General features: G+C 40.2%; 1 protein-coding gene across 3 annotated transcripts in view; it reads left to right on the top strand.

Annotated features, from left to right (window-relative positions):
• Positions 1-20,083, top strand: part of LOC127578883 (peroxidasin-like) — a 171,155-nt gene that overhangs the window by 68,531 nt on the left and 82,541 nt on the right. For 2 of the 3 annotated variants that reach the window (XM_052031415.1, XM_052031417.1), the window contains exon 2: positions 6,080-6,151. In XM_052031415.1, coding sequence (XP_051887375.1) covers positions 6,080-6,151 — 72 coding nt within the window. Of the gene's footprint in view, positions 1-5,834; positions 5,895-6,079; positions 6,152-10,705; positions 10,786-20,083 lie in introns of those variants that run through there. The other variant, XM_052031416.1, reaches the window with a different exon arrangement.

The following is a 20,083-nucleotide window of genomic DNA, read 5'->3' as shown; positions in this document are numbered from 1 at the left end:
TTTTTAAAGATCACCACCAGAAGAACAAATGGAAGGACTGGAGATTTTTCTTTTTTATTTCAAGTTTTGTTCCTTTTATTCCTTTCAAGTATTTATCTGTTTACCTCTCTAACTGTTCCTGTTAATTCTGCTTCCACCTGTCTTTCTGGACATGCATTCTACACCGCAGCAATTTATTCTGGTCTTTTTGTCAATCACATTAAACCTGCCTCTTCTGGTAATCAGTCAGTAATCAAGTCATATGACATGGAAGCAGGCCCTGCAGCCCAACTGGTCCATGCTATCCAAGATTCCCATCTAAGCTAGTCCTATTTGCCTCCATTTGGCCCATAACCCTCTAAAACTTTTCTATCCATGTACCTGTCCAAGTGTCTTTTAAATGTTGTTAATGTACCTGCCTCAACCACGTCCTCTAGCAGCTCATTCCATATATGGACCACCCTCTGAGCACCTCAGGTTCCTATTAAATCTCACCCCTCTAACCGTAAACCTATGTCCTCTAGTTCTTGATTCCCCAACTTAAGGGAGAGACTGTTGGGTAGGGAGTTCCAGGATTTAGACTCATTGGTAATGAAAGAACTGTGTTATACTATTAAATCAGCATAGTATGTGACTTAGAGTGGAACCTCCATGTAGGTTTGTCTTGGCCTTGGTAGTAGAGGTCACAGATTTAATAAGATGTTTTTGGATAAGCCAAGGCAAGTTATAAAGTTAATCTTATAGCCAGTACACACTAACCATGTAATTTTCTTGGTTTCCTTTGACCTCGGTTGGCGCAAGAGCTCCTTGTTGCCACATTCAGTCAAATAATGTCAGTGGTAATGACTCCTGCCTTGCCTGAGGAACTCATCTCTTTGGACGAAGGTGTGGGCTGTGTATGGAATCTGGACCTTATTGGTTCTGATGAAAGCCAGTGGTGGAGGAAATGAATGTATAGGGTGGAAGATGGATGACCATTTAAGTGGACTGCCTTGTCCTCGATAGTGTATCCATTTTGAATTCTATTGGACCTGTCCACATCTGGGTAAGTGCAGGGTATTCTATCTCACTTTTGAATTTGTGCCTTGTGAATGGTGGAAAGACTTTGGATAGTCAAGAGATGAGCCACTTTCTGCAAGATACCCAGTCTCTGCTTTGTAGACACAACATTTATTTCAAAGATTGCCTTGGAGGTCACTCTCAGCTCACCCCTGGAGTCCTGTTCCTTTGACTATGTTTGGACCAAGGCTGTAGTGAGCCTGGAAGCAAGAGGTCTTGGTAGAACCCAAACTGAGCTTCAGCAAACTCTTCTCGGAATTTACATCTTAACCTTCTCTGCTCCATGGTGAAGTATTCCAGATTCTGAGGGACCATTACAAAACTAAATTCCCTCATCCCTGGTGCCATTTGAGTAAATGCCTTCTATAAGAAACAGGAGCAAGCCAATCAGCCCCTTGAACCTGCACTGCCGTTCAATAAGATCAGAGTTGATCTAGTCTTGGCCTTCACACCACATTCACACTCTACCCCCATACCCCTTGACCCCCTTGTGGTTACAATGCCCAACAGTCTCTTCCTTAAGTATGTTTAATGACTTGACCCGACTACTGGCTAGGCTAGGGAATTCTAATGATTCATAACCCTACTGGGGAATAAAAGAAATTTCTTCAGTTCCTTCTCAATTGAGATGGAATTTTGAATCCTTATTCTGAAATTATGCCCCTTTGTTCTAGATAGCCTGCGAGAGGAAAGATACTCTCTGCATCCACCTCATCCTTTCCCCCAAGGACCTTGCATGTTTCATTGAGGTCACCTCTTGTTATTCTATACTCCAGTGAATGTTGGCCCAACCTGCTCAACCATTCTTCATGTGTTAATTCTTTCATCCCAGGAATTAACCTAGTGAACCTTTTCAGTTAGACTGCAGTGTTACAGTTACAATCTCACTGGCACCATGTGAAGTTGCTTCAGAACTTTCCTGCTTTTTATTCCTATACTCCTTCCATTAGCCTTCCTAATTACATGTTGTATCTGTGTACTTTTTTTTATGTCTCATGTAGCAGGACACCCAGGTCACTTTGTATTGTGTTCTCTAACTCCCTTTAAATATTAATTTGTTTTTTCATTCATCCTTGCCAAATGGATGATGTTACGTTTTCTTTTACACTTAACCTATCTATACTGCTTGCATGTTCTTTGTGTCCTCCTCACAACTTACTAACCCACCTTTCTTTGTATCATCAGCAAATTTCGCTACAGTGTACTTGATTGCCTTATCCAAGTCATTAATAAAAATAATAAATAGTTAAGGTCCCATCCCTGTGAGACACCACCAGATAATGATTACCAATCCAAAAGTGACCCAATTACCCTGACTTGCTGTTTTCTGTTAATTAGCCAAACTCCTAACCCCGCCAATATATTTTGCCCAGTAGCTTGCTTTCTGGTGAAGGGTCTTTGACCTGAAACATTAACTCTGTTTCTCTTTCCACAGATGCAACTTGACCTGCTGAGTATTTCTAGCATTTTCTGATTTTATTTTAGATTACCAGCATCTGCAGTTTTATTTTTATCTTCACACCAAGCTTTCTTATCTTGTACAGGAATGCTTTATGTGGCATTTCATTGAACGCCTTTTAAAATCCAAATACACCACATCTACTAATGTCTCATTATCCACCCTGTTTGTTACATTTTCATAGAACTCTGCTATTTTGTTAAATGCTATTTCTCTTTCATAAAACCATTCTCCCTGAGGTCTTGTAATCATTTCTAAGGTGCCGTTCTCCAGAAGTGAACAGAATATTCCAGCAGAGGCCTAACCCATCCTTTATTCCATTTAATGTAACTGATTTTATGCCTCAGTTGGCAAAGAGAAAGATTTCATATTATTTTTAACAACATCAACTTTCCTGCACCCTTGATTTTACCCTTGTTAATTGTACAATGACTCTACTCGTTCAAAATGCACCACTTCATAATTTTCTTCATTAAACTTCATCTGCCAAACATTTTCCCTTTTCCCCAGTCTGTCTGTCCTTTTCAATTTATTAATTTTTTGGGGGGATGTAGGCATTCAGGCTAGGTCTGCATTTATTGTTCATTCCTAATTTTCTGTGGGAAGGTGCCAATGAGCAGCCTTCTTGAACCACTGGAGTCTTTCCAGTCTTGGGTTGTTGTGTTATATAGGCTGTTACAGGATTAGACCCAGTGATGATGAAAGGATGCCAATATAGTTCCCAGTAAGCATGGCAAGCCACTTGGAGGGAAACCTTCAGCTGGTGGTCTTCCCAGGCACGTGCCACCCTTGTCCTTCCTGGTGCTATGGGTGGGGTTTGAGGAGTGCTGTAGTAGTAGTGTAAATGAGTACCTGCAGTGCATTTTGTAGGTGGAGGGATAATGTAATTGTGTTGGAGGGAACAAATGTTCTGGATGATGAATGGGGTGCCAGTCAAGTGGGCTGCTTTGTTCTGATGATGTCAAGCTTCTTAAGTGGTCTTGGAGCAGCATTCATCCAGGCAAATGGAGAATATTTCATCATGCTCCTAACACGTGCCTTGCAAGTAAAGCTCATGAACCACGACTTAAGGTACTAATTTATGAACCAATTTAATTGCCATGGGATCGCTGCAGATGAGGGCCTAGTTCAAGGAGGTGGCACAGAATGGCAAGGAGCATGAGCATGAAGGACCAATCCAATCCATCCTAATGAAGCAGACTGGAACTGTTCCAGAGAATGGATGAAAATCGTAAAGAATCAGCAGCCATGCGAGGCAGGCAGATAGCAAAATGGAGAATATCGGCAGTGAAGGAGTGGAAAATGAGTCCATATGAAGAAGCCACAAATTGAAATGTAGCCTGTTAAGCAAAGGATATAATCTCAGTGGTCTTGGCACTGCAGATGGAGATCACAGTTGAGCTTGAAAACCAGCAGAGAAATAAGGAGCCAGCTCCAGAAACTAATTTTATACCTGGGTCCGAATAACAACAAAAATAGAGAAATAAAAATGAAGAGAAGGAATGTTTAAGATGGAGTTTTTATTTTAAGAAGAACAAGTCAAGGGAGATGCTTTACACAACTAAGTTGTAACCACTTAATCAGTTAAAATGAAAATTTAATTTTGAATGCCAGTAGCCTTCTGATATCACCTGTATAATGTCCAATTTATTCCTTCATCAAGAATATGTGGACTTCTGTTAGTAAGACCAACACTTATTATCCATCCCTAATTGTGCCCTGAACTGAGTGACTTATTAGGTCATTTCAGGGGCCAGTTAACAGTCAATGACCTTGGTAGGTCTGAAGTCACATATAGGCCATCCTGGTTAAGGATGGCTGATTTCCTTCCCTAAAGAAAATCAATGAACCTGATAGGTTTTTATGACAATCAGCAGTTCAAGGCTTAACAATAGCTTTTCGTTCCAGAGTTATTTAATTAGTTGAATATGAATTCCCCAGCTGTCGAGTTGGGATTCAAACACATGTTTCTGGATCATTAGTTCACACCTTTGCCTACGAGTCATTGTAACTTAACCATGGGTGATCCCTTAATATTTACTTTCAAAAAGAACCTCTCTCATTTCTCCAGAATTCACTTGCTCAGGTTGGCTTATTTTACCAATCTGAAACATCATCGGCCTTGATTCTGCAAAATTATTCAATAATTTATTAATCACTTATTATATTTGCCAGTTGTGAAATCTATGGTTTTGTGAGTGAGGCAGAATTTTGGTCTGATTGAAGAAGGGAAAAGCTCTATTCTTTAAACCTTACAATAGTATAGGAGAAAGAAAAATCATTCTTTTGCCATTCAAGTAGATCAGGTGGTAAAATGAAGTGGTTTATTTTACCACTGTTGAGCCATTTCCTTTGATATCCTTAACTAACAAAAAAATGTTAGGTTCAATATTAAATTTTAATTAATACATTTGTCACTGTCATTTTAAACTATATGTATCCAATACACTGTGTGTGTGTGTGTGTGTGTGTGTGTTTTGGGCAGGGGAAGGTGTTTGAACCAAGTCTCTAATGCTTTAATTAAGAGTTTGCCTCTTGTTCTGGCTTCCCTTGCCAAAGGAATTATATCTCTGTACAATATTATCTCAAAGGTTTGTTGATTGGTGGGCAACCACATGGAGGAAATAAGATAGAACCTAATTTAATTCTTTTAATTCTATCATCTTCCCAAAGGAATAATGGCAGGGAGAGCAGGAAATGGGATGGAACTTGACCCCATGGGACTTATGGGATTGATCAATGGAAGAAAAGTGTTGTGAGGGGAGGGGGATTTGCTAAGTGGATAATGCTCAGGAGAGAAGGAGGAAAGGTTAGTGGCAGAGTATCCCAAGGATCCTGGGAAAGGACCCTCCCAGTCGTGGCTTTTAAGAATTTAACATAACTTACCTTGGCTGTCCCACAACTGCTGCATGTTTTGGCTGTTTGGATTTCCACTATATGGGCTTCCTCAATGCCAAATTCAGAATGATATTCCAAGACTTAAACTGAGGCACAGTGTATTTGCAGTAGTAGCTGGTGAAGGTAGGAGGTTGGGAAGCTGAAGTTTTGGGTCAGTGAGTGCCCTTGGAGAAAGTTAACTCATTCCATTTCTGTTTCCCTCGGCAAGGTAGAGGATCCTTCCTGGGACAACATGATCCAGGTTCTCTTGCGATGCTACAAAAGGAACAATGCTCTGCACCCCAATGCTCCCCTGTAGCATTGCAGGAGACATGACATCAACTGGCACAGAAATATCGTGTCAGAAGCACAAGCATGTGTTACGCCAGGAAGTGATCAGAGGAATTTGCTGAGCAACAGGAAATGACCCAGAAAAGGACATCATTTAGTTTCACTTCAGGAAAAGTTCATTTTCAATCATGTGGTGCTGAAATAAATAACTGTGTAATTGAAGTACTAGGTCTCTGTCTCTCACCTCAAAACCAATGTCTGAATTATCTTAAACTCTGTGCCTTTTAATTTTAACGAATAATATCTATCAACTGGCAAAATGAAGTGAAACTTTACTTAACAGAATGCAAGTAAAATGTGTGCTTATCTGTCGCCTCATATAAACATTTTCTATGCCTTTATGTATTTTTGCAGGGACCTACGATTCAATCGCATTAAGGAAATCCGTCCAGCAGCCTTTAAGAGACTGAGGAATCTGAACACATTGTGAGTACACTATTGGGTCACTTCCCAGGATCAGTTTATTCTCTCTGAGTAGATTATTATTAGGGAGGAATGAAACATGAGAACTTAGGTTGAAAAGTAAATCATCCTGAGTGCTTCATAAACTCGGGGAAGGTTTCAAGATATACGCAATGTGAAATCATTGTGTGAGATTTAATGTTCTGATGGGGTTTAGGCTCACTCCTGATTGGGGGAGGCAGGGTGTTAGGGGGAAGGAGTGGGGGAGGGAGAGGATTACTTATGTACAAGGCAGAAGGGGTGATAGTTTGAAACATAAGTAGCTTAATTAGATAAAAAAAATGCTGTTCATTTTCGTCCTATTTTGTTTCCTTGGATGTATACATTACAACCTCAGTGGCCTTTTTGCAGATTTCAATTGACCATGATATCTCTAACTTCAACTGTTTAGTTGTAATTACCATAGCCTTTTGGTTTGAATTGTAGGCTTAAATTAATATATTGCTAGATAGACATTCAGCAGCATCAAGTTTTTTTCTGTCAGGAACATCTGGTAATTTGTAAATCAATAATGAAAGGAATCTTCAGAAATCTTAAAGCATTTCCAACTCTAAAGACAACTGGGTATCAAGTCTGTGGTTTGTATTTCCAATGAAATAGATAACAATTAAACCTCAGAGGAATGGAAGCATTGCTGAGAATAAAAACATCCAATCAATATTCTTTCTTTCCTTCCTTCCTCATGAGCATGCGTAATTTTCACTCTGAATCTTTAACCAGTGCCAGCAGTTTCACTTTATTTTAAGTTAAAAGTTTATTTGAAAAATTAGTGAAGTAGTGGGGAAGAGTGTTGAGATCTTGTAATTAGAAATTTAAGAAGATTGGGGAATGGGTTGTAGGGGGACCAGTGGGGTATTTTGAAGAAGGGTAATAATCGCTGAATTGCCATTTCACTGGGATTCCATGTTTAAGTTTTAGCTCAGTCTGTCATGTGAGATGTTAGTAAATGTCTGGCTGAAACCCATGCAGGTGACACCAGAGAGGCACAATTTTTAGTGATTTCCCCCATGTTTCCTCACAAAACAAATCCAATTGTTAATTTTACACAACCTTCCCTTAGCACTGTGCTGGGCGTCCTTGACTAATTTGTGCCTTTCTAAAAGATGATTGGTTACGAATATAACCAGGAGAGGTCAGTCCCTCACAGCTGGACAGTGGAAAAGTGACAGTGAAGGGGGATGGCATGGTCAACCTTGTCCAAGGCTGCAAGAAGGTTGAGAATGATGGGAAGGGATGGTGCACCGCAGGCACTGACATACAGATCTCGTCTGTACCGTTGACAAATGAACTCTACACTGCTCTACTCTCTGTAGGCTTTAGCCCTGTTAATATTATTAAAACTTATCAAATGTTAATGCAGATTGGCTGTTACGTGCCTATATTTTTGGTTTTATTTACATAAGGAGACATTTTCCCTTACAAATATTCAAAAGCCCTGATTTGTATGTTAATTCAGCAGTATAAATTCATATTTCTTGCATGACCCTAACCATTACATTAGAAGTAGTAAAACACCACACCATTCTGACATTTCACATTAAAAATGGAAAGAGTACTGCTGCATAATGTTACAAAATAGTACAGTATACCTTTGAAAATATAAAACCGTTTTTCTTCTCTAACTCACCATACCATTCTGTTTTTCTATTACTGTTGAGAAAAGGTAAAAGTGATTAAATCTTGTTTATTAAAAAATAACAGGAAGTGGAGAACTTTGTTTATAAATCATAAGCATGCCATGCTCACTGCTGAAGTATCTATTGCAAGGCAAAAAAGGGCCTTTGTTTATTATTGGCCAAGTTGCCTTGCTGCCAGATATTGCGGCCTATAAAACTTTTGCTAACTTGAATAATATTTTAAACAATATTGTGCCTTGATATAGAAATGTGTCTTTTCAGTTACAATCAATTGCAGCTTTCAAAGGGAGCTTTCAAAAGAAAGGAAAGAATTTGTAGAGCTATGGGACGAGGGCAGAGTGAGAGGGACTACATAGAACCAACACAGACTCAATGGACTCTTTCTGTGCTATAACCATTCTGTCACTCTTAGATTCTGTAATCATTTGGGTTTTGGCTCATTCCCTCCAAACCCCCTCAACACCCCCTGCTTTGGCATCCACAGAGACTCCAAAATGGAAGTGAATTCCCTTTTTTAAAAGGAAAAAGCTTGGTAGTATCTTGTGTAAACTAGTGAATTGATATCTTTCCACTAATTAAAATTTGCTATTCTCCAACATTCTCTCAAGTGGAGCATTGCATATTCCAGGCATTAATTTTGCCTTTGGATTAAGCATGATAGCTAATATAAGTGGAAAGCCAAGCATTCTCTTGGAAAGTTAGCAAATCTGATGGCTTTTTTTTATTTGCAGACCTCTGACTTTTTATCAATAGCGGGTCGAGGGTGGTTGATGGACCTGTTGGAGGAATGGAAGTTCTTCCTCAGCCCATCAAGTTTTCCTTTTAAAACATTCCGTATGAGCTCCATGGAACTGCCACACCATCCCGCTTCCTGATGTTCATGGTCTCATCCACACTTTGGGATGTCTGACACCAACCCTACTTTTTTCAGTTTTCGGTTGATAACGGTGTCATCACATGTTTTTCTTTGTCTCTTTCCTCCCTGCCATTATCACTTTTTCTACTTAACTGTTTACTGATGTCCATCCAGTATAGTGTGTGTGTGGGAGAGGGAGGATGTGTTTGAATGGGTGGAGGTATAGCTGGAGATCCCTTTCTCCTGATCTCTTCCCTTCTAAATTCTGTTCATCTGCGGTATCTTCTATAATATCTTTGCAGCTTGAGAATGGCTCAGAGATCCTCTGAGAATTCACCATTTTGATTTTCCACAGCTGCTGCCTGTCCTGCTGAATGTCTTCTTTTAATGTATTTATTTTCTTTCAAGTCCATCCATAGTCTAGATGGGAATGTTAGCCATTGTAGAATGGAAGACCCTGAATGTTAGAATTGCCACTTCAGTTTCGGTGTTGCACAATGGATACAGACCAAAGTTCCTACTGATCTTCCACAAGAATGCATTTGAGTCCCAATCTCTAGAGCACTCTAGAGAGCAGCAGTACAACACTTCTTCCTCCACCACCCTCATTAATCTTGATTGTTATTAATAACAAATGCCACATTAAGGGAGCCTAATGCTGTTAGCCTATACTAAGACTAATCAAACTGATTTCATAATAGGACACTTAACGACCAACAGAGAGAAGGAAACAAACTGAACTAGATTTGAACTCAGTGCGAGGAGTAAAAGGCCAATATCTAAGCTGCCCAGTTCCCATACATGTTTCTTTTAATGTTTTTAAAATTTAATGCTTATATTTTGGATCTACAGTAATACAGCTGTTGCTGACTGAATAGTGAACTGTTAATGAAGAGGCCTCTGAAAGGCAATGTTACAGCTTAACATTACTTCATCTCACTGAGATGTTATTTCACAATGCATTCTGAAAAATTAGTTCATGTCTTACGGGATTATGTCTGTCATGTGCCATCTGCAGGAATTGTTTTTGTTCTTTTGTTTCCATATGTTTTATAACAATATAAAATCCCTTTCAGTGCTTTGTTATTACTTTATTGTTGATAGCAAAGGGACTATAAAAAGGAAATCTAATTACAGGGAGATATTTCTGCTCACCAAGGTACTCTCTGTTCTTCCTTCCAAAAAAAATTTCATTTTGTGGAAAATATCCAACATATTTATGGTTTTATTGTTGCTTTCTATGGAGACCAATAGCTAATTTTCTCTTTCCCCATGACCCACTCCACAATGGCCACTCCACGTCCTAAAGCAGGTTCATTCACTTTAATGGGAGTTGACGTGTCAGACAGGCCTTGGAGCGTCACAGTCAGAAACCAGGAAGAAGCCAATCTGTGTGCTTCGATGAGTCGTCACTGACCGGCTTCCAGCATTCATCAGCAGGAGAGCTGTATGAGCTGATATGATGGGGACTTGCAAGCAGCCAGCCAGGGATATAATTTGTGGTTCCAGTTAATGGATAGCAGAGTGGAGTTGATTAACTTTCTAAATAAACTGTGTGGGAGTAAAGAACTCTCTTCCCTCCTCAAGAAATGTTCCTATTTGGTCTTTTATTTTTTTAACAAACAAAAGGCATATATAGCAGGAAATAACAATGACAATGGAAGTTGTTACTATGCATGTAATAAGCCTTTTTTTTCCCTATATTAAATGGAATAATGCCTCGACCAGAATATGTTGAATGTTCGTTTACTTTTGTTAGCAACAATGATTAGTTGTTCTGAGGCAGGTTGCTGACCCAAAATGTTAACTGGTTTCTCTTCCACAGACGCTGCTCGACTGACTGAGTTCTTCCAGCATTTCTGATTTTGTTTCAGATTCCAGTAACTGTGGTATTATTTGTCTTCTGGTATTTAGTTGTTGGTCTGTAACATTTTCAGGAATGGGTACTGCTTAAGCATTTATTTCTTGAATTAAACCGTTCTAGCGCTGTTTCAAACCTTTTATCATTTTCTTTACCTTTTTCAGTGGGATCCAATATGGTGCTAACGCTGAACACAACAATGATGTGGCATGCCAAAATTAAGTGAAGTCTGGTTTCTAGGCAGGTACATGTTAAAGAGGTTTGGTTCACTCTCCAAGTGTCTTAGGGTTTGAATATTAAAGACTGAAATAAGAAAAACGTGTACTCTGCTTTGCTTAAGGGGCATACACTTTCAGAGAACAGGCAGTGCACAATGGACTGGTAGGACTCCTGTCCTAATAATTTGTGCATTGGGGAGGTGCTTCTATATTTGCTAGTGCAAAACAATTCACTTTGAAAGCAGACATTACACTGGTGTGGATGTAACAAGAAGAATTACTATTGCAGAAAAAAGATGTTTGCTAATTAGTTTTGTCACAGATAATGTCGGAAATATAAATGGCTGTTGTAAACGTTTTTTTAAAACAGAATATTATGCAAATGAAGAGCAAGATATTTAATATTCTGGGGATAATCCAGTATTTAGAAGAATGAAGTGATAGAGCATGCACGTTAAGAAAAGAATGTACTGCATCAAATAAGTTTAGGTGAAAGAAAGGAAGGGTGAGATTGTGATTGAAATGGGTATCTATCTTTTGGGAAGAATTGAGTACTAAGTTGGATAGATTTGTGGCTCAGGAAGTTAGGTGACTTCTGATGGAAACAAATTTAGAATCTGGTTTGTGAACTGAACTAGGGGCCTGGAAATTGTTTTATGTATTTTTAATGGCATTAAAACAGCGTTGTGTACTGATGCTGTTTTCAAAAGCCCATAAAGGTTGCAGTTTTCATTTGCATGGTTTTCAGTACAGCAGTGCTGGGTTTCCATGTGCAGTACTGTGCTGGGTCAGTTTCGATCTCTGCTGCTTAGACTTGCAGTTGCAACCTCAGGAGCACCAGCCATGCAGCTGTCTTCCAGCTACTGGAGAGTACTGTGATCAAATGATGGCATGAGGTTTGGAAAGTGATCTGGGGGTTCATAAGGATCAGGATAAGCTGCTGATCCACAGAGACCCTCCAGGTATATGGTCAGGCATTTACAGCAGGAGATTGCCAAGGATTCATGCAGGTACAGCTCTTCACTGATTGCCACTGATCCCCTAAAAGCACCCTCCCATTCACCTCCCATAATTTGAGTCCATTCTTGAAGCTACATTGGTGCCCATTAGCTAGAAGAGTCCAGCTTATAATGCAAGAATGCAAGTCTGATAGTAAATAAAACCTATTGTCTTTTTAGGCTATTTAGGTTGAATAGAGATGAATTTTGGTTATAACACAGTTGTTGAAATTATTTTAGGGGAGTTTTACTCTAGAAAATCAGGGATTGAATTTCCTTCCAGGTGTTAAGAAGTCTGGAAATGGTAATGTTGCTTTACCAGGGGCTAAGCCTGTTTACAACAGCAATTGTTCACAGTTGTGGTGAGGACATTTCTAGATTACGGGGTCCTATTAGTCAAATTTAAGTGGATCAAGAGCCAAAGGTAAATGTACATTTTGATTATCCCTTTTCTCCACCAATTAAATCCTTTCACTGTTAAATTACCCTTTTGCCTCTGTTGGGATCTTTTACTGCATACAAAACTTAGTCTTGTGTGTTGTCGTCATCAAAATTATTGAAGATCACTGAAAGCAAAGAATTCTGATGAATTCCTAGAATCTCAAAATTGTGTCCAAGAACAAAATACAACAGATTCTGGAAAACTGAAATGAAACAAAGTGCTGTAAGTACTCAGCAAGCTGGGCAATATCTGTGGAGAGTGAAGCTGTTAAAGTTAATGTTCTGAAGAGGAGTCTTGAACCTGAAACATTAACTCTCTTTTTCTCTCCATTGATGCTGCCTGACCTTCTTAATATTTACAGGACTTGTCTGTTTTTTGGCTAAACTATATTTTTGGACTCAATCAAACAAAGAATTTAATTGAAAAGTTGGAACTTCCTTATTAGAGGAGGTGAGCGTTACAGATCATGATTCTTTGCGAACCCATGATATTCATGGTCAAGAAGGTGCTGTAGGGGCTTCAAATGCTGATCTGATTGGATCAGGAATTGAACTCTGGCATGATATGAGTTAAGTTGGTTGGTCTCGGGTCAGAAGTTTCTGGATTTGAGTTTCGCAGCAGGACTTGAAGAAAGTTTGACCAGTGCAGTTCTGAGTAGGTGCTGAAATGTTAGTGGTGCAACTGTTGGACAACTGTTAATCAAAGGTCTTTGGCAGACTGGGAGTATTCCAGAAAAATATGGTCAAACAAATCTATCAGAGCACAAGAAGCTAACTCTGAATCCAAAAAGATGTCGTCATCTCTTTGCAGCATACCTTAAAAACCTTGAACATGATTAAGCATTATGCAACTTTTTTGTTTACTTAACTCCTTTAGTGGCATTAACAAAAGCAAACCAGAGCTGAAATATTTCATAAACCTCTCTGGAATATTTTTGTTAAGAACTATCCATGATTGTTCAAGATTATGGGAGGAGGAGGAGGTAGAGGGGGGAGGGGGAAAAGGAGGAATAAGGGTTAGGGAAAGTTAATTCTCTAGAATTTAAATCAAAAATAATTTTCCTTCATGATATACTTTAGGGAGCAGATTAAGCAAAGGGTGTTCTTTGTATTCTGGTGAAAAGATGGCAGTTATAGATTTCCCATGAAATAACTGGCAAACAAGAGCAAATTCTACATGGTTGTTTGCCAAGTTGAAGTGTGATTTGTGAATGTGCTGCAATACCAGGAGAGAGGGGATGCAACAGCCAAATTCCTTCCGTTGTTTTTTTTAACACTTTAGCAAAAGATTTACTTTGACCATTCCTGGAAACATCTGTCAAAAATTCAAAGGAGATTTACTTTTTGTGTTGATCCAGCATTTCACAAAATCTCATAAATATCACTAACCTGTTGCAGATGTTGCTCTGTGAAGACAATGTAGATGGATGGATTGTTTTGCTAGAAGCTACATGTAGCCTTTAGGATGTTGTTATGTTGTTTGTTGCTGAAAGCAATGGGATTGCCACCACTAGGTTCTCAATGCTAAAATATCTCAGTTCACTGGTAATGGATTTCAGATGTTTAATGAACTGTGAAAACAACATTATTTTTGCAGTGCACAATACTTACTATTTAAAGCAACCTTTAAGAGCAGATTTTTGACAGTTTTTAAATCTGAAGAAGTGCAGTTGTGCAGAGAATATCTTGAAATATGCATGCTAATGTATTTATCAGATTTCAAAAGCACCAGCTCTTTTATTCCTACTAGGAGAATTTTTCTTCTATGTAACTTCAAGAAAATCTATGTATAATAGCTTTAAAATCATAACTGAGGATCAAATATTCTCAAGAGATAACATATTAAGATGTATAAAGACATTAAAAAAAATAAGATGAGTAGGTCACCTGGCCCTTTGAGCTTGCTCTGCCATTCATTAAGATTGTGGCTCATCTACCTCAGCACCATTTTCCAGGACCATCCCCATATCCTTTGATTCTCTATAGATCTGTGTTTGGAACGAACACAATGATGAGGATCTACAGCCCTCCGGAGCACAAAATTCCAAAGGTTCATCACCCTCTGACTGAAGAAGTTTCTCTTTATCTTGGTTATAAATTGATTACCTCTGCCTCCGATATTGTGGCCCTGATCCTAGACACCCCAGCCAAAGGAAACATTCTTCGGCATCTAGTCTGTCAACCCCATTTTGTATTTTTCAATGAGATTTCCAGTCAAGCCTTTAAACTCTAAGGAATACAGTTCCAGTCCACTTTATCTCCTCATGTGGCAAACCCATCATCCATGGAACCAGTCTTGTAAATCTTCACTGCACTCTCACTGTGGCAAGTACATTGCTTCTTTGGGAACCAGACTAAAACTGCACAGAATACTCCAGGTGCAGTCTCACCAATCCCTACACAATTGCTATGGATTGTCCCTAATCCTGTATTGAAATCGTCCTGTAATAAAGACTAACATACCATTTGCTCTCTTAATTGCTTGCCTAACCTGCATGTTGGTCTTCAGTATCTTGTGTACAAGCACATCTAGGTTCATTTGAATATAAACATGAGCCAATCTCTCAGCATTTAACAAATACTCTGCATTTCTTCTGAGGTTATCAAAATGGATAACCTTACATTTTTCTACATTTTATTCTTTCTGCTATGTTCTTGCCCACTCACTCAACTTGCCCATATCCCCTCTTCTCCCCACCTCTCAATCCCACCTCATTTTGTATTGTCAATGAAACTAGAAATATGACATTTGGCAAAGCATTGATAAAGATTGTGAAAAGCTGGAGCTCAAGCATCTGTCCCTACGGTATCCCAGTCATCATACCTGAGAACAATCTGTTTATTCCCACTGTTTACTTTCTGTCTGATAATCAATTCTCACTCCCTGTCAATATATTACCCCCAATGCCATGTGTTCTAACCTTGTTAATCAACCTCCTGTGCAAGACCCTATCAAATGCCTCAACAATTCACCACCTCCACCTCAGCCAGGTGCACCCTACCTTGATAACCCCGTACTAGGCACTGGCTTGAAAGCTGCTCCTCCATCTAATGGGCCAATAATTGGGAGGGAGGCAGTGAGAAGGTAGGTTCTGACCCTATACTGTTAGGTTACAGTGAACTTTCTTAGTCTAGTGGAGGAGAGAGGGGCCAGAAGGAATGGAGGTTCAATTCAAATTTGTATTTTTTTTCTTATTTATATTTTGGAAAAAATCAGCATTTTGGAATGAAGTAAATGATGGAAATTGTTGCATTCAGTTATAAATACCTGGTCTGGCCAGGGTGGCACAGTGGTACAGCCATACAGCCAGTAGAGTTTCAGCAATCTGGGTTCAGTCCTGATCTTCAGTGCTGTCTGTGTGGAGCACTGTGACTGCATGGGTTTTCTCCCACATCCCAATGACGTGTGTTGGCAGGTTAATTCGCCACTGTAAATTGCTCTATGTATGAAGGTGATTGATATAATCTCACAGGAGTTGATGGGAACATGGGAAAAATAAAATAAAAGGGATGAGTGTAAGTAAATGGTCAGCACGAACTCAGTGGGCCGAAGGGCCTGTTTCTTCTCTATGAATGTATGACTCGCTGACTAATCTACTTCAAGCACAAGGACTTGCAATTTTTCCTGAGTAGACTGACCCAAATCCAACACATATAGTTGGTTTCCATTGAGCTGGGGTGGGGTATCCAAGTAAGGTGCTTGCTCTGCTCACCCTCCCAGCATGTCACAATGCCAAGGAAGTTCACTTTCTATCTGTGCTGGAGTCTCGTTATTGGCTGTCTCAAGGAATTTCTTCTCCAACTTTGTACTCCAGGAAATAATAGTAACTGTGAAACACATTTGTCTAGAGATTCCAGTGGGTGCACTAGAATGGAACAGCGGTGGGCCACCAATGAATATTTTGGTGGTTCCCCTCTCCCTCCCTCAACAGTTTTCTCAGAAAATTTCAGTTATGTCTAAGGCTGAAAGCCTCAGCCACAAAGACAGTTATTTTAGGTTTTAATAGTCTTATAGTTTTATAATATAGTGGCCGGTCCTCCTTTGCCAACTCTGGATTCTGGAGTTCAGTGGCCACATTGTCGGATGGAGCCTGGAATGTGGTTAAAGTGAGGGTTTCGGGGGGGATTGTAGCCCAGTGTTTGAAGGTTGATTGGATGGTGTTAGGATCAGAGAAGAACTGATAATTTGGAGTTGAGGAATCGAGAATGATCTGGCTGTGGGATATTGGGAATGGCAGGCATGTTTTGGGGAGAATTTGGAGCAAGAAACCTTCATCAGGAGCAGAGGTCAGCAATTTCCAAAGGGATTAGGGGATGGAGAGGGAGAAGTCAGTATGTTTGATGGGGAGGATTAGTAGTGAGAAGGGGAAGTTGAAGATCAAGAACAGCGGCAAATCAGGAGTTGCGTTTTGTGAGATTTGAGGGCTTCAGTTTATGGGGGCAGGCCGGAAATCCATGAGTGCTTAGGAGGGTGGTGGTCTGTGCTATGTACTGTAGGTGGTGGGCCCAAGGATGTGGCAAGTAATTTACTTGCCCTTCAGCCCTCCCAGTTCAGTGCTCAGGTAAGTAAGATCCTGTTGGAAAAACACGATGATGCTGGAGGAACTCAGCAGGCCAGGCAGCATACGTGGAGAAAAGCAGGTGATCAGTGTTTCATGTCAGGGCCCTTCTTCGGGACTGAAGATAGAAAAAGGGGAGCCCAATATGTAGGAGGGAAAAGCAGAGCAGTGATAAGTGGACAAAAGAGGGGAGGCGGGGTGGGCACAGGGAGGTGATAGGTAGATACAGGTAAGAGATAGTGATAGGCAGGTGCGGGGGAGGAGGGGAGAGCAGATCCACCGGGGGATGGGTCAAAGGTAAGAAGAGAGACAAAAAAGAGGCTAGGAAAGGAAAAAAGCATGGTGGGGGGGGGTGGTTCTGGGGAGGGGGGCTGGGGATTACCAAAAGTGGGAGAATTCAATATTCATGCTGTTGGGCTGCAAGGTTCCAAGATGGAGAATTTTCTGTCTTGGAACCAAACTGGAGGAACAGCACCTCATTTTCCATCTTGGAACCTTGCAGCCCAATGGCATGAATATTGAATTCTCCCAATTTAGGTAATCCCCACACCCCCTCCACCCCCCACCCCCCGCCATGCTTCTTCTCTTTCCTAGCCTCTTTTTTTGCCTCTCTCTTCTCACCTTTGACCCATTCCCTGGTGGATCTGCTTTCCCCTCCCCCGCACCTGCCTATCACTATCTCTTACCTGCATCTACCTATCACCACCCTGTGCCCACCCCACCTCCCCTCTTTTGTCCACCTATCACTACTCTGCTTTTCCCTCCAATATATTGGGTTTCCCCTTTTCCTATCTTCCATCCTGAAGAATGGTCCTGACCCGAAACGTTGACCGTCTGCTTTTCTCCACGGGTGCTGCCTGGCCTGCTGAATTCCTCCAGCATTATCGTGTTTTTCATCTAGATTCCAGCATCTGCAGTCCTTTGTTTCTCAAGTAAGGTCCTGTTAACGCAAGAATGTCATTTGAAGGGCACCCCTAGGATAATGTGGTCCACCTTCCCCAAGCAAACAGTACATCAGGAATTCTATCATTCTGTGCAACTCTGACACAGAAATCACATCAAAGTGACACCAGAAATTTCCAGATTCAGACGATGCAACCTAGAAATGTTTGTGATCATGTTCCGTTTGGAATGAAAACCATTTTAAATCAATGGCATTTAAAAAAAATCAGTGCAATGCAGTGAAATTTCCAACAACCAATGTCCAACAACAAACCCAACTTCTGACCTTCTGTATGCTTGTGATTTTCGACACAGCCAGGGACATGTCCAATCTCCTTGTGTGCTTACAGGATTCACTCCACAAGCTGTAAGCTTGTTTCAAAGTTTGAAGAGCACCTCCCATTTACAAAGGAAAAGCTTCCTTATATCTAGCCTTGATCTATGATTACATACCATCCTGGTTCTTCTCGACCTACCTGAATGTAAATGTCCTCTGCTTGAAAAAGGGTTTTTTTTCCATTATGTTAAAGATCTCTTTCAAATGTCAGTTCTCTTGCCAGTTCTGGTAACTAAGGGCCTTTATGCTTTGTGTCAATCAGTTTTCAGGGTCTCTGTAATCACATTAATTTTCAAGTTACCTTTTCTCTTTTCCCTTCCAAAAACATTTCTTTCTTCTATTCCCTGAGTTAACCCTATTTATCCTTGCCCTACCCTTCAGAAGCATCTTTTGTCTTCAGTTTCATCTACCCCCTACACCCCAAATCCATTCAAATCTTTGCCCCTCCAGCTTTCAATACCATTGGTCTCCAAGTGATGCCCCTGGCAAACACTCCACATGTGCATCAGTTTTTTTTTAATCACTGGTAAACTAGAACTTTCCCAAATATGGCCCAGGATGTAATCAGTGAGGTGTTAAGGTTTACTGAGGAAGTGTTTTAACATTGGGAGAAAGCCAAACAGTTTAACAGAAGATGAAAGTTGTGAGCTCCATTTGAAATCAGCAGAGATTGAGAGTTCAAGTGCATCTAGATGAAGAAGCATTAAGGTTGAAACTTTTGAAGTTAAGATTTGGCACTTGTCAACCTGTGCGAATTGTGAGCAAATGATTTTTTAAGAATTGACAACATATTTTTGTTGTCCCATGTAAGGAAATAGAGGAGATCTAGGTAGACTATGTTCTGATTTACTGTCATTTTAACTGATAACTCCTCCAGAATATTTTTGACTTGGTGCCTCTATTCTTGCTTCACTTCTGGCAGGGTTCCAACAAAGTTGTCATTTGGGTTTGGGCCATCATTTTAACATCTCCCTGTCATAAATGATTAGCATTCCTGTGTAGCATTATGATGAGTGCCTTTTCACGGATGGATTAGCATGAACTTTGTTTTTAATCCCTAAATAATACCTTATGTGGTGGTTCAATCTGCAGCTTGTTAAAGGATACACTAGGGTAGAAATATCACTGGGGGTCAGGAGATATTAATTACTTCAAATGCAAGGTTTTTCTCTAATATTAGTCTATACAATAAAACTGTGGAAAAATTTCTTTATCTTCCTTGTAGAACATGTATTTCAAAAGAATGTCCATGACCTGTGAGTTCTCTTCCTGTTTTATGCACATTAATCCACGCCATTCACACTAGGCCTCTAAAATCCCACTGATCCACTCCTTGTTATCTACTATTGGTCAGGCTTCAAGTTCCTGTCACTTAAAATTCTCTGGCCTAAAAATTCTCTGATGTAACACTATATTTTTATGTGGCAGGCAATTGAATTTAATTTAAAACCCACAGAACATCTCCAGAAGTTTGGCCCACGTATTGGTGTGCATACGCACCAACATCGCTTGGCATATGCAATGAATAATTGATGTGATGTATGCTTTTAAGCATGCATACCAAGATGCCAATCGGTGAGCTGGCCACTTTCTGATGCTTGCTTACCAACAAGAGCAGTCCCTCACCAGGACACTGGGAGCTGGAATCTCCCAGCCTCTGGATCAGCAGACAGGCCCTGCTGTACAGCAATCCGACTCCACGAAGTTTTCTCCACACAACTGGCCCACTGAGTTGTGGTGCTCTCAGCCGTTCCCAGGGTCTCTGGCTCAGTCAGAGACTCTGGGTGGGGGCAAGTAATGAGGGTGGTTGAGTAATTTTTTTAAATATCATGCACTCATAGAATTGTTTGCCCAAAATACCAGCCAACAAAGCAGAGGTATTTTTGTTAACAATTAAATGAAGAAAGCAGCTGTCCCTGATATTTCTTCATGTTTTTATAAAATGTTTTAAATTCCTGTTTCCTTGCAGTTGGTTGATGTGGAAATCCCAGTGATGATTTGCAGCTATGCCATTTTTTTTGGTGTTGGTACACGTTAAAAATAAACA

Source organism: Pristis pectinata, chromosome 16, assembly GCF_009764475.1.
Source record: "Pristis pectinata isolate sPriPec2 chromosome 16, sPriPec2.1.pri, whole genome shotgun sequence".
Lineage (NCBI taxonomy): Eukaryota > Metazoa > Chordata > Chondrichthyes > Rhinopristiformes > Pristidae > Pristis > Pristis pectinata.
This window is presented reverse-complemented; position numbering and strand designations above follow the sequence as displayed.